The 14,784-nt window shown below is 42.1% G+C and overlaps 1 protein-coding gene across 1 annotated transcript in view; it reads right to left on the bottom strand.

Annotated features, from left to right (window-relative positions):
* Positions 1–14,784, bottom strand: part of IKZF1 (IKAROS family zinc finger 1) — a 423,181-nt gene that overhangs the window by 157,324 nt on the left and 251,073 nt on the right. The window contains 2 exon segments of the mRNA XM_030209530.1: positions 6,529–6,789; positions 14,290–14,349. Of these exon segments, the coding sequence (XP_030065390.1) occupies positions 6,529–6,789; positions 14,290–14,349 (321 nt within the window).

Genomic DNA, 14,784 nt, shown 5'->3' with positions numbered 1-14,784 from the left:
TGTCAGCTTTTGAAGTATACCTGTGTCCCTTCCCCAATTGTGGAAGTTGGGCACAAGTATGGTGGTATACAGGTTCATGGGTTCCCTACTCAGGTACTGAGATTCCAGATCTAAAAAGGAGCATTTCCATCATGAAATTGCGAGTCACTGGCCTCTGCCAAATGACCAAATGTAATCCAGTGGCTATCACTTTTAGAGGAGTAACGGATGTTACATACAGAACTTATTCCATAGGAATTGATGCCACAGGTAGAGACCCCATTGGAAAAATCAAGATTGTTCCACCCCCAGCCCAACCTACAGCGACCAATCCTTTAGTGCCGACAAAGATCCCAGAAATAAAAATTCCTTACCAGATTGTACCAATTAATAATTCTAAAGATTTAGTGGCACTGGAAACAGGATTTGGAGAGACAAACCTATGGCTCGAATGGGCACATTATACTACAAAGAGTTTGAATGTCTCTAATTGTTATTTTTGTTCCCATGCAAGAGCAGAACCAACAGTTGTTCCTTTCCCCTTAGATCTCCAAAATGATCCAGATGGATTTTGGTGTATGTTGCAGTTATTGCAGGTTAAAGAGGACATAAATCAGTCTTGTCAACACCTTGACGAGCACCACCCCTACTTACCCCCTCGGATGAGGGTTCCACCTGCATTCAGGATTCCAAATCCTGCTACCAAATATCATACATGTCTGGAACGATATGGGGTGAAACAGACACGGTTTTTAGGAAACTTAACCAATTGTAACACAACCTTAGGAAATGGGACTCTGAAAAATCTGAACCTAACACGGTTCTCACAGGCTAGAGCAGACATATGGTGGTACTGTGGAACCCGCACTATCCGCCATACACTTCCTAACAATTGGACAGGCAGATGTGCCCTAGTCAAATTGGTCATTCCAATCATTATAGCATCCTTGCCTCCTCCTCATAGCAGCTCTTCCTCACGAGTGAAGAGAAATGCAATGCCTGGATCTTTTGATGATCGGGTCTATATAGATACTATTGGAGTTCCAAGAGGGGTTCCTGATGAGTTTAAAGCCAGAAACCAGATAGCTGCAGGATTTGAATCAGTTTTCTTTTGGTGGGCGACTATCAATAAGAATCTTGACTGGATCAACTATATATATTACAATCAGCAGAGATTTGTGAACTACACTAGGGATGCAGTTCAAGGAATTGCAACACAATTAGACGCCACTAGCCGGATGACGTTGGAAAATAGATTAGTTCTTGACCAACTTCTAGCAGCGGATGGAGGGGTGTGCCAAAAGATAGGCACCCAGTGTTGCACCTTTATCCCCAACAATACAGCTCCAGATGGATCAATTACCAGAGCTTTAGAAGGCTTAACCTCACTGTCGCAAGAATTGGCAGAGAACTCTGGCGTTGATACATCCTGGACAGGTTGGATGGATAGAGCTTTTGGTAAATGGAAAACATTTATCATTTCAGCAGCCACGACTATAATCATAGTAGTAGCAATTTTTGTTTTAGTAGGATGTTGCATAATCCCTTGTGCTAGAGGCTTAGTAGAACGCTTAATTGAAACCGCAATAATGAAAAGGACCACAGCAGGACAATATGCCCTGTACGAAAATCTCCTTCCCAACACCACAGGAGAAAACACATTGGACTATCTCCCTCCGAGAAGTACCAATAGCTATGCAACTGTTAGAGACACTGGAGAAAGGTCTGCAATTGTATAATCAGATAATAGCACCTAGGGATGTAGTGTAACCATATAAAGCTGTATAAGATGATGTGATCAATTGTGCAAATCTATGCAAATGTATAATTAAGATATAATCAGTATATAACCAATGAATTTGTGATTTATAACAATATAAATATATTGACATAGATAAGAATAAGATAGAACCTGCATATTAAAAGGTTGAAGAAAAAATACCGTAGTAACTATAAGTTTTAGTAGGATTGACATAATTGAAGTACTGCCAAGATGGTACTTTCAAACCGAAAACGAAACACATTGTACCAGCTGATCTTAAGACTCAGATAATTTTATGGCCTCATAGAATACCTTCTGGAATGGATGGTACCAAGGTACGTTAACCCTGGTGTCACCCTATGGGATAGGGTGAAGAGGGGAATGTTAATATATGGCCTAGCTTTAAGGCTACCACTGGAATAGTGATGGCCAAAGCTATGCAGCCTAAAAACAACTGAAAAAGTACTGACTAGGCCAAACAACAAGCAAGTGATTTAATATTTGAGAATCTGCAAAAAGCAGGTCTGAATAATGGTACAACTTTTAAATCAAATATAGCACCTGTAATGAAAGATCAGATGAATAAAATGGAGCTTATTAGTTTTGGTATACAATGATACAGAGGTAATACAGAGTTCATGAGATGGTATGAAAGGTATTGAGATGGTATGAAAAGTATTGCAGCCGGAAGATGTGAAACTGTTATCTCAACGCTTCCCAAAACATGTTGATAATTAGCAGTAGCTGAGAACGGAAGGAGGTGGGCACATCCGACAGCATGGGAAAGTATGCTCTCAGAAATGCGAAATATTAGCTAGGTATCTCACCATTCACTTCTATGGAGAGGATAGAGTATAAAAGAAGGAAGATTTTGGCTTGGTTAGAGAGTCTTCTCCAAAGCTTCTGTCAGACGGCGAAGCCCTGTGCGGTTGAAATTAGAATCTGATGTCTGTATTTGTATCAACTTGAAGACCTGTGTTTGGGTAAGAAATAAAATGTACCTATCTATCTAAACCTATCTCTGTCTCTATTTTTATTGATTCTATCTTCTCTTTACCTAACATTTAGTCTACAAGGTAGATCACATACGAGTGACACTCAGTCTTTGCAGAAACTTAGACAGATGTTTAATAAGATTTAGGTGGGAACATAAATGGCCCAGAATATACCTAGATCCAGAAAAACAGAAAGCAGTAGTTATGGGAATTAGTTTTCAAGTACGGCTCCTAATGCCAACCCCTTGTGATTGGGTGACAATGGAGGTTAGAGAAACTATACAGAACCTGATATATGAAATAAGTACCTTTAGTCCCCCGTGTGACGGAGTCAGAAAGAGGTCTATAAGAGGGGAGATTAAAACAATAGGGACACAGAGAAGGCACTACTGGAAAGGGGGAGGAGATAGGGACACAGAGGGGCACTACTGGAAAGGGAAGGAGATAGGGACACAGAGGGACACCACTGGAAGGGGGATATGGGGACAATGGTGAAAAAGGGGTGAGATGGAGACAATGAGGTAATGCTGGAAAAGGGGGATGATGGTAACAGGGGTAATGCTGGGAAGATGGGGACACAGGACAATGTTAGAAAAAGGGAGAAGTGGGGACACCAGGATAGCAGATGCTAGAAAGGGGGAGATGAGGAGACCAGGTAGGCTTGTGCTGAAAAGTGGGGGAGATGGGGACATAGAAAGGGCAGATGCTGAACTTGGGGGCAGGATAGGGACAAGGGACACAGAAGGGAGATGCTGGACAGGACAAATATTGGTGCAGAGAAAAAAGGATGGTGCACTTGGAGACAGATGTAGAGAAGGAAAGGAAGAAGACAAGAGGCGAGAGAAGAAATAGAAAGGCCAACCTGGAAAATAATTTGTAAGGCTGACTCGTGGAACATGGAAAAAAAGACAGGGACCAGCCAAATTCCCAGACAACAAAGGTAAAAAAAATTATTTTTATTTAATACTTTGTAAGGACTGAGATTATTATTATTATTATTATTTATTGCATTTGTACCCCACATTATCCCACCTATTTGCAGGCTCAATGTGGCTTACAGAGTGTTGTTATGACATAGTCATGACAGGATCTTAAATACAATCGGTAGTAAGCAGAAGATGTATGAGGGATTAGAGAAGGAAGTGTTAGATAGGGTGGTGTATGGCTCCCTATTCTGCATTAGATTGGTAGCATGGAATGTCACAATTTTGGTTTCTGCCAGGTGCTTGTGACCTGGGTTGGCCACATTGGAAGCAGGATACTGGGCTAGATGGACCATTGTTCTGACTCAGTATGGCTACTCTTATGTTATATAGATGAGGGTCTGTTCATGTTCTGCATGTGTGACTGAGGTGAAGGATTCTGCTAGCATGTAGTATCTGTGTAGGAATGTGCAACAGTGCAGCTTGTTCTAGTTTACCAATAGTAGGTATATTGGTGCTCCAGAGCCCAGTGTATATATATATATATATATATATATATATATATATATAGCACTGTCTTCTGATAGGTGGGTTAGGGCTATTAGGGCTATTAGATTGTAAGCTCTTTGAGCAGGGACTGTCTTTCTTCTATGTTTGTACAGCGCTGCGTACGCCTTGTAGCGCTATAGAAATGCTAAATAGTAGTAGTAGTAGTAGTAGTAGTAGTAGTAGGCTGTTATGGTGTGGTAAGTTTTGTGTTCTAGGGCAGTTCTGGAGTACCCCTTGCCAGTCAGGTGTTCAGGATATCCACAATAAATATGCATGACATTGATTTGCATATACTGCCTCCATTACATGCAAATCTTTTTCATGTAGATTCATTGTGGATAGCCTGAAAACCTGAATGGCAAGAGGGTACTCCAGGACCACCTAGGGAAACACTTCTCTAGGTCCCACTGTAATATTTCTAGCACTGGGTTAGGGCTGTTATGGTGTGGTAAGTTTTCAGTACAGGTTTTGGGTGTCTTTTTCCAGGGGTTTGTGTTATTTCACAGTGTCTAGCCCTATTTGAAAGTAGGCTCTGGGTCAAGCTGACACCAACCGGCGCCTATTTTATAAAAGTCTGCTCCCCCTGAGATCAAAACCTGGCTACGCCTCTGAGAAAAGGAGATAATCAAAGCTAACCTGGAAACTTCCAGTTTTCACATTACACATCAAGGACATTGGGGCCATTTTACTAGCGGGTATTAAACCCTTAACACACAGTTAGTGCATGCTAACAGGCTTCCGAGAAATGCCTTAAAGTATTTTGTGGTATTTGGCCTGGTTGTGCACGCTAACCCACACGTTACCTACTTTTTAAAAAATATTTTTGAGAAAAGGTGTATCATGGGTGGAGAGTGGGTGTACCTGGGCTATCTGGTTAACGCTTTATGTTTAATATGTGCTAACCGGATAACGCAGAGTTAACACAGGAGCACAAAGTGCCTCCTACATAGGAGGCGGTAATTGCTCTCGGGTTAATTCTTTGCAGCTACCATGCGCTAATGGGAACATTAGTGCATGACTTCCAATTAAAACCAAAGAAAAAGCCCTAAAAATGCCATGTTCAATCTGGGCTTAGTGTGTGGAAAAGTCTGGTGTTAAGACCACATTTTGCCACAGCTTAGTAAAACGACCCCATCGGTTTACAGAATGCAAAAATCATGAAAGTTGACTGACTGCAAATCAAGGATAAGAAACACCAGTGATGTTATGAAATTTCACATTTTTTAACAGTCGTGTTCTTATCATACATGTTGTTTTAAATTATTTCTTCTGTTATTTTAAGTTTTCTATACATTTATATGTACAAAAACACAAGGCAGTCAATACATGCAATAAGTTTTGTGGTTGAAGCAACCACCAAAAATCAACTCCCTTATACAGAATTGCAGAAGACCTTATTTCACATATGTAACCCTAAAAACATAGTGGGTCACTATAGAGGAAAATTCTATAAATTATGCAGAAAATTAGGTGCTGATAAAAATCTATGAAGGGCGCTCCAGGATGAGCACTCTTTATAGGTTAGTGCTGAGTGCCAAATTCTGCACTCAGCTTTAGGCGCAAGGACTTACACCAGTTGAAACCTGGTGTAAATCCTGGCATGCAACTTGGGTGCAAATCCCCGCTCTTCTGTAACACTGCACACATCTTTTGTGAATGCCCCTCCCATGGCCATGCCCCCTTTTGAGTCACATACGATCCAATTTAGGCAACCCATTGTCACAGAATAGTGTGCAGCCAGATTGGCATCCAAATTGTAATCAGTGCCAATTAAGTGCCTGTTAACTCCAATAATTATATCATTGGAGCCCATTAGATATTTTGGGCGTCAATTTTGGATCCGCGTCCAGTTTTGAGCAACCTTTATAGAATCTGAGGGATAATGAATATATTTTATTACATCGCATTTTATGAAAATGCAAGCCATTTATTTAAATCTACCTTTCAATGTACCTTCATTTTTAAGATGTAATTTTTAGTATTAATTTCTAAGAAGTAATTTTTTTCCAATGTTTTTCAACTTTAGGGTCCTAAGCTACAGAACATTAGAATGACTGAAAATAATCTATATATGTCACATTAATTCCTACAAATAGTAAGTCAAGTTTCACTTTGATCCTCAACTATTCTTGGACTGTCAGGGTGGAGTCTACAAGTTATATTTTTAAAAGCCATGTCTGTTGAATTTCTAAATTGGCACTGAAGGGCACAGTACGCCCTTCTGAAGGCCAACGGTTGCTGCTTATTCAGTCATCTTGGAGCATGCTCACAATATCTGCGTGTTTGCAGCCACTAAAGTAAAAACTGTGCCAGGCCTTACCAGTATGGCTTCTTTTGTGTACCATAAGTACATTTGGACCGATGCAAATTATCCCACAGATATCACATTTTAGTTTTCCGTTAGGAAGTCGAATACCTCCAACTCCTGACAAAGCTTTGCCGCTGTGACCACCGTGCGAGCCATTTAGTTTGTCTCCTGAGGCATCAAGCACTCGTAAATCCTCTGCACATTCTTCCCCATTCATTTCACAGGCACGCCCATTCTCTTCATCACTCTGAGTCTCTACTTTAATATTACTGGCTGAAAGAAACAATACAGGAGGCCACTCAGTTTCAGGGCACAGCAAAATTAGAGTGGTGCAACAAAAATAATACATATGGCAAACATTTATTGTCACATCATTACAGGCAACTTGGAAACACAGATGGTGGGCAGGTTGCATGAAATGACCAGATGGTATCTGATGGGATTTCAATGCCATGTCTGTTCTGCTCATAATCAGTGGTACATGAAATAATGAACACCAGAGAGTCAAATACAAGAAATTAATTCACTGGTGGGGTTCTGTGGTGGTGATCAGACTAAAAGTTCTGCACCTCAAGACCATTAGAAAAGGGAGTTTCAGTACTGGCCAATCAGCAATTAGATTTAGCAGGAATTAACTTACAATGGGGCCAGTGTACAGGAGTGCACTATCACAATGTGTTAAAGCCCCAATCATGTACACAACCTAATTTCCATGTGATGTCTTTTCAATGAAGCAGTGAAGCATATCAAAGGTATGCAAAACAGTTCATTGCCTATTAGCTCAATACAAAAATTGGTGGACAAACTATTAGCAGATGCATTAACACAAAAACACTCATATTTTAATGTGACTGTCAAATAATACAGTAAGCACACGCCTCATCAAATGTATTGTTCAACATCTTCATTTAAGGCTTTGGACATGTATTGACACAGACAATTTGCTCATGATAATACCCAAGGCTGCAGAATCCCAAAGGTGATTTGCTCCGGGGATGGAGCAGCAAATGTTAAGAGTGCCTGGACTGCCCAACTCAGAAGAATCTCAGGGTTAACATTTATTAACGAGGCTCCACAAGCCCTTGCTGTAAGTGATGTTATATGCTCATACGTCCTCCCAGACTTTCCAGTCTTGCAATATAGGACAGAACGTGCTATGATCACCCTTAATGTGACCATCAGCTAGCAATCTGCCCTTATAAGGTTTGTGGGACTCTGACTTTCAAATTCTACCAAAGTCATCTATAAATTCCTTAACAGAAAAACAAGAGTAACATGCAACCCATCTATCTGTTGTGGACGCCTTATAGATATGAATATAACAGATATCAATATCTTGAAATCTTTATTACACCACACACAACACAGGATATGATATCCCCTATACATGCCAGCCAGAGTGTGCCTGCTCAAGAGAAATAGGAACGTTTTACCCTTTATTCCATGCTCCCCAAGTGATACACTGAATGATCTGTGATTGGGAATCGGAGGAGGGTGGGGGGTGGAAAAAGATAGCCAGCTGGTTGGAGGAGGAGGAAGGGATGATTCTTCTGGTTATAACAAACAGAAAAATATACAATTGGGTCAGATATACAAAAGCACTTACCACACAGCAGAAACCACTAAGGGCTGGATTCAGTAAATGAGGGCTCTCAGCATACTGAAAGTGATGCATATAGGGCCCAATATTCAAAACTATTTAACCAGCCAGGAACGAAGTTAAATAGCATTTTAGTGCCTAACTGCAGATATCCATTGGGAAATAACTGGTTTGGCGCTGAATATCCACACCTAACCAGCTGTCACTGGTGTAAACACTCACCCTAAATTTGTATTTATTTATTAGGATTTGTGTAGGTAGTTAGGCACATAACTGCTAGTATTCTAGAACCCAGGCACATAAATGCTAGACACGCCCCTGACCACCCATGCCCCTCCCTGACTAACAGCAGTTACGTGCTTCACTGCTGATTAGAGACAATTAGGGCCAATTAACAGCAATATAGCCAATTATTGCTCATTAACACCAATTAACAGCTCATTATTAAATTATATGCATAACTGCCACTGTTCTATAACTTACGCATGCTGCTTTGTGCACTAAGCATAAAAATGAGTGTACAAGTTTGTAGAATGAGGGGGTAGGTGCTCAGAGGGCACAAAGTAGAAGCCTGTTCAATAAAGGAAAGTAGATACCTACTAGTGCACCCATGTATTAATATACCTAACATTTAGGCACTCACACATTTGCCAGTCATAGAGATGGGGACAGTGTCAGCACTTAAGTGTAGCAGGGATGTGTGGGAGTCCCACCTGTGTCCTGTCCATGCCAGACACCCACTTCTGGGTGGGCCTGGGCCCAAGATGGGTGGGCAGAAGAAATCCGCCTTGTCCCACAAGTGATATGGTCTTGCCCTCTCTCGCCTGCATGCCATATGTCTCTCAAACACTTTCCCTCCCCCGCATACCTTTTAAATAGCAGATTTTCACCGGCAGCGAGCAGCAACTAATACACACTGCTCATGTTGGTCCCACAGCCTTCCCTCTGATGCAACTTCCTGTTTCTGCATAGGCGGGAATACATCAGAGGGAAGGCTGTGGGGCTGGTGTGAGCAGTATGAATCAGTTGCTGCTCACTGCAGGAAAAGATCTGCTATTTACAAGGTATGCAGGAGGGACAGTTGTTGGGAGTTTTTGACGTGGGGCTTGGGGATCCCTACCAGTCACATCATAGGTGTGCTGCTACTGGGTGGGCCTTAGCCCAAAGTGGGTGGGCCTGGGCCCATCCGGGCCCACCCTTGGCTACGCCACTGATGTGCGTGCTGAACTTTTTGTGTTTCTAGTTGGCAAGTCTATGAGGTCTGACATATAGACCGGGGCTTCACCTTAAATAATTTTGTGGACCAGGGTACAAACTTTGAACGCAATTCGTTCTTTTAGTGGTAGCCAGTGTAGTTTTTTTCTTAAGGGTTTGGCGCTTTCGTATTTAGTTTTCCAAATATGAGTCTAGCTGCTGTGTTTTAGGCAGTTTGGAGTTTCTTAATGATTTCTTCTTTACATCCGGCATAGATGGCATTGCAGTAGTCTAGCTTAGCACCATTGATTGTACCAGGCTGCGGAATATTTCCCTTGGGAAGAAAGGTTTTATTCTTTTAAGTTTCCACATTGAATGGAACATTTTCATTGCTGTTATTTTCGCATTGCTTTCCAGTGTGAGGTTTCGGTCAATTGTAACTCCAAGAATTTTCAGATTGACTGAAATAGGAAGGGTGTAGTCTGGGGTGTTAATGGTGGTGGGTTTGTTCATGTTAAATTGTGAGGAGAGAATGAGACATTGAGGGGCATTTTCGACCGGGGACGCCCATCTCTAAGGGCGCCCATCTCCGAGGACGGCGCCACGAAGGGGCGGGGCTGACCGTATTATCGAACGAGATGGCCGGCCATCTTTCGTTTCGATAAAACAGTTGGCGCCTTCGATATGGTTGATCATGGAATACTATTACATATCCTCAAGTATTTCGGAATTGGAGGTAATGTTCTCAATTGGTTCAAGGGGTTCCTAACCACACGATCATACCAAGTGACATCTAATTCGACTACATCAGCTACATGGATACCTGAATGTGGAGTTCCATAGGGATCCCCCCCTCTCACCGACTCTATTCAACTTAATGATGATACCCTTGGCGAAACTACTATCAAACCAAAACCTTAACCCATACATATACGCAGACGATGTAACGATCTACATTCCATTTAAACAAGATCTAAAGGAAATTTCCAATGACATTAACAAAAGCCTAAACATCATACACACGTGCGGACGCATTCAAGTTGAAACTCAATGCAGAAAAAACCCAATGCCTAGTACTCACCTCGCAACACAATACGAACGAATTCACCACCATTGACACACCAAAACTGAATCTTCCAATTTCGGACACCCTAAAAATTCTTGGAGTTACCATTGATCGACACCTAACACTTGAGAATCACGTGAAAAACACAACCAAGAAGATGTTCCATTCAATGTGGAAATTAAAAGATCTTTCTTCCCAAGGACCGTCTTCCGCAACCTGGTACAATCAATGGTACTCAGTCATCTAGATTACTGCAATGCACTCTACGCTGGCTGCAAAGAGCAAATAATCAAGAAACTTCAGACAGCTCAGAACACTGCAGCTAGACTCATATTCGGTAAAACAAAATACGAAAGCACTAAACCCCTACGAGAAAAGCTGCACTGGCTTCTACTCAAAGAACACATCACGTTCAAAATATGCACCCTAGTTCATAAAATTATTCACGGAGACGCACCAACCTACATGTCAGACCCGATAGACTTACCACCCAGGAATGCGAAAAAATCATCCCGTACATTCCTTAATCTTCACTTCCCAAATTGTAAAGGTCTTAAATACAAACTAACGCATGCGTCAACCTTTTCCTACCTGAGCACACAATACTGGAATGCGCTGCCGCGCAACCTAAAAACGATCTATGAACAAGCTAACTTCCGAATTTTACTGAAGACCCATCTCTTCAATAAGGCATACAACAAGGATCAACAAATATGAACCCCTGTACACATATCCAGAACTGCCTCTACAATATTTGATTGCCAAACTACTATCATGTTTTTTCATCATCATGTCACCCAAGATCCTCTGCTATTACTAAATGTATATTTTCTATGTAATTCTTATATATTTCTTAAATAATTCTTATTATGTTTGCTTGTTAAAATACTATTATGTTTTACCATTATCATGATAAACAACTATCTTTCGCAAATCTCTTAAGACATATCTCTTCAGCAAGGCATACAATGAGAACTAATAGCCACAATAATCCACCCGACAATCCACTCAATTAAGATAATTCATCTATTATAGCTGCCTAAATCACTCCTCTCCTTCTTCTTTCACCCTCATTTAACTTCTGCACAACATTAAGTCACCTTGCAATGACAATGTTAACAAAACTATGTAAGCCACATTGAGCCTGCAAATAGGTGGGATAATGTGGGATACAAATGCAATAAATAAAATGTTACCCAATATCCTCTGTTATAACTAAATGTATACTTTCTCATGTATTTTCACTATTCATGATGTATTGTAAGCCACATTGAGCCTGCAAAGAGGTGGGAACATGTGGGATACAAATGCAACAAATAAATAAATAAAAATGTCAGAGATGGCCGGGTTTGAGATGGCCAGCCTCGGTTTTCCCCGACAATGGAAACCGAGGCCAGCCATCTCAAACCCAGACAAATCTAAGGCATTTGGTCATGGGAGGAGCCAGCATTTGTAGTGCACTGGTCCCCCCTTCCATGCCAGGACACCAACCGGACACCCTAGGGGGCACTTCTAAAAATTAAAAAAAAAAATTAAAATAGCTTCCAGGTGCACAGTTCCCTTGCCTTGGGTGCTGAGCCCCCCAAATCCCCCCCAAAAACCCATTCCCCACAACTCTAAACCATTACCATAGCCCTTATGGGTGAAGGGGGCACCTACATGTGGATACAGTGGTTTTTGGTGGGGGTTTGGAGGGCTCCCATTTACTACCACAAGTGTAACAGGTAGGGGGGGGGGGGGAGGATGGGCCTGGGTCCACCTGCCTGAAGTGCACTGCACCCACTAAAAACTGCTCCAGGGACTTGCATACTGCTGTCAGGGAGCTGGGTATGACATTTGAGGCTGACATAGAGGCTAGCAAAAAAATGTTTTTATTTGGTTTTTTTTGGGGTGGGAGGGGGTTGGTGACCACTGGGGGAGTAAGGGGAGGTCATCCCTGATTCCCTCTGATGGTCATCTGGTCAGTTGGGGCACCTTTTCGAGGTTGGTTGTGAAAAAAAAGGGACCAAGTAAAGTCGGCCAAATGCTCGTCAGGGCCGGCATTCTTTTTTCCATTATCGGGCGAAGCCAGCCATCTCTTAAGCACGCCTCTATCCCACCTTCTGTACCCTGCCGACACGCCCCCTTGAAGTTTGGCCGGCTCCGCAACGGACTGCAGTTGAGGCAGGCCAAAATCGGCTTTCGATTATGCCGATTTCGCCGGCCTTGAGAGATGGCCGGCCATCTCCCGATTTGTGTCGATTATTTGGAGGCTGTTTTTGCTTTCATTTGTGATTTTGGTTATATCGTGTTTGAACGGGATGTAGATCGTTACATCGTCTGCATAGATGTAAGGATTAAGACCTTGGTTAGATAGTGATTTGGCTAAAGGTGTCATCATTAAGTTAAAAAGGGTTGGTGAAAGCGGTGATCCTTGGGGTACTCCACATTCGAGTTTCCATAGTGGTGATGTTTTTGAATATGTTCTTGCGGTTAGGAAGCCATTGATCCATCTAAGTACGTTTCCTTCAATCCCGAAGTACTCTAGGATGTTCAGTAGTATTAGGTGGAGAACCATGTCAAATGCGCTGGACATGTCAAATTGTAGGAGAAGTACACTATTGCCGGTTGCAATTATTTGTTTGAATTTGGTTAGGAGAGTGATTAATACTGTTTCGGTGCTGTGGTTGGATCGAAATCCTGACTGTGATTCATGTAGTACAGTATTGAGAATTTGATTAAGTAGTCGGTAAGTTGTTTGGTTACCATACTTTCCACTAGTTTGACTGCCAGAGGAATGGATGCTAGCGGGCGGTAGTTGGTTATGTCATTTGTTTTTTTCTTTGAGTCTTTGGGTATAGGGGTAAGTAGTATATTTCCTTTATCCTTGGGGAACAGTCCATGTTGTAACATGTAGTTACATGTAGTAACATGTAGTAACGTGTAGTAACATGTAGTTATGACATCACAGCCACAGAATAGCGCATGCATAAAACAGGACAAGAGGGAGGAATGACAGATTATAACAGAACCATACCTAACAATGGAAATAACCTCAATAGAACTACATTGCGATTATGACATAGAATACATAAAGTCACTGTCACAGTTGATAAATTGGGTTATTAATTACATATACAGTAGGGGTGTGTATATGTATAGAGAAAAGTTGGGCAGTAAGGATCATGATACTTTAACACTCTGGCAATTGAAGTGTAAATGTTACCAGTTAAAAGCAGGAGCAGCCAAGACAGTCTGCTGCCTGAGGTGAGGGGATGGTCTTCTGCCCCTCCCCCTCGGCTCCACTCCACCCCGCTCCCACCAGTCTGACATCTCCCTCTTCCTCCCTTCCCCAAATTTACCTTCTTTTCTGGGTTTCCAAAAGTCGAGGCAGCACCAGTTCCCATATGTTGCCCTGCCACTGGTCCCAGCCCCTTTTCTCTTTTGCAGCCGACCCCGCCTCAGAGGAAACAGGATGTAAGTCAGAGAGGTGGGTTGTAAGAGAGAAGGGATTGGCGGCAGGGCAGCGAATGGGAACCGCTGCCGCCATGACTTTTGTAAAGCAGGAAAAGAAGGTAAATTCGGGGAAGGAAGGGCAGGGGGCGATGCCAGAACATGGCGGGCGTTGGGGAGGATGCCGCTCCAAAAGAGTGTCACTTTAGGCCCCCGCCTCAGGTGGCCTAATGGTAGGGTCACCACTGGTTAAGAGTATATGGCTCAATTACAAACACATCAACTGTGACTGAATTCACTACCATTTCCAAATCTGAAACAAACACACAAATGTAACACTGGCACAAAACATCTCAAATGTATGAGGATCTAGGCTTTGCTACTGGCACATGCACTTCTGTGACAAGTGAATGGGATGAGAGAAAATGGTAAAAATAAAAAATGTCAAAAGTGAGAATCATGATAAGAGCAGTATACTTACGGGAGAAAGATTTGAAAATGATAGCGTGCAAATCCCTAAAGCACTCAGCTCCACGAGTAGCTGCAATAAAGAAGGGAAAGAGGATGCAAGACTGTACTGCTCGTAGAATATGGTAACAGTTAAAGAAGGCAGTGCTGTTATTAGCAGCTCTATAAACAGTTTTCATATCCTCAGTAAGGTATAGTTTACCATAAAGACTCAACTCAGAAAAAAGAATAATAGAAAATATTCAGGGCCAATTGGGATATTAATCTCTCTCTATATAACAAACTTATGGAAAAGTAGTGTCTGCCTGCTGGCAAATAGCAGTGCATGCATGTGCATATTAACATGCGTGTGTATTTGCTGCCGGATTCCGGCAGCCATTTTGTCCATTTCATATGATATTAGCGTGAGCTGGTGGACAGAGCAAGTGCCTGTGAGTGCTTCATTGTCCTGTGTGGCTCTAAGAAAAGCTGCAGTTGCAGAATGAAGTTGTTGTGATGAAGGCTAAGG

Source organism: Microcaecilia unicolor, chromosome 1 (assembly GCF_901765095.1).
Source record: "Microcaecilia unicolor chromosome 1, aMicUni1.1, whole genome shotgun sequence".
Taxonomy (NCBI): domain Eukaryota; kingdom Metazoa; phylum Chordata; class Amphibia; order Gymnophiona; family Siphonopidae; genus Microcaecilia; species Microcaecilia unicolor.
This window is presented reverse-complemented; position numbering and strand designations above follow the sequence as displayed.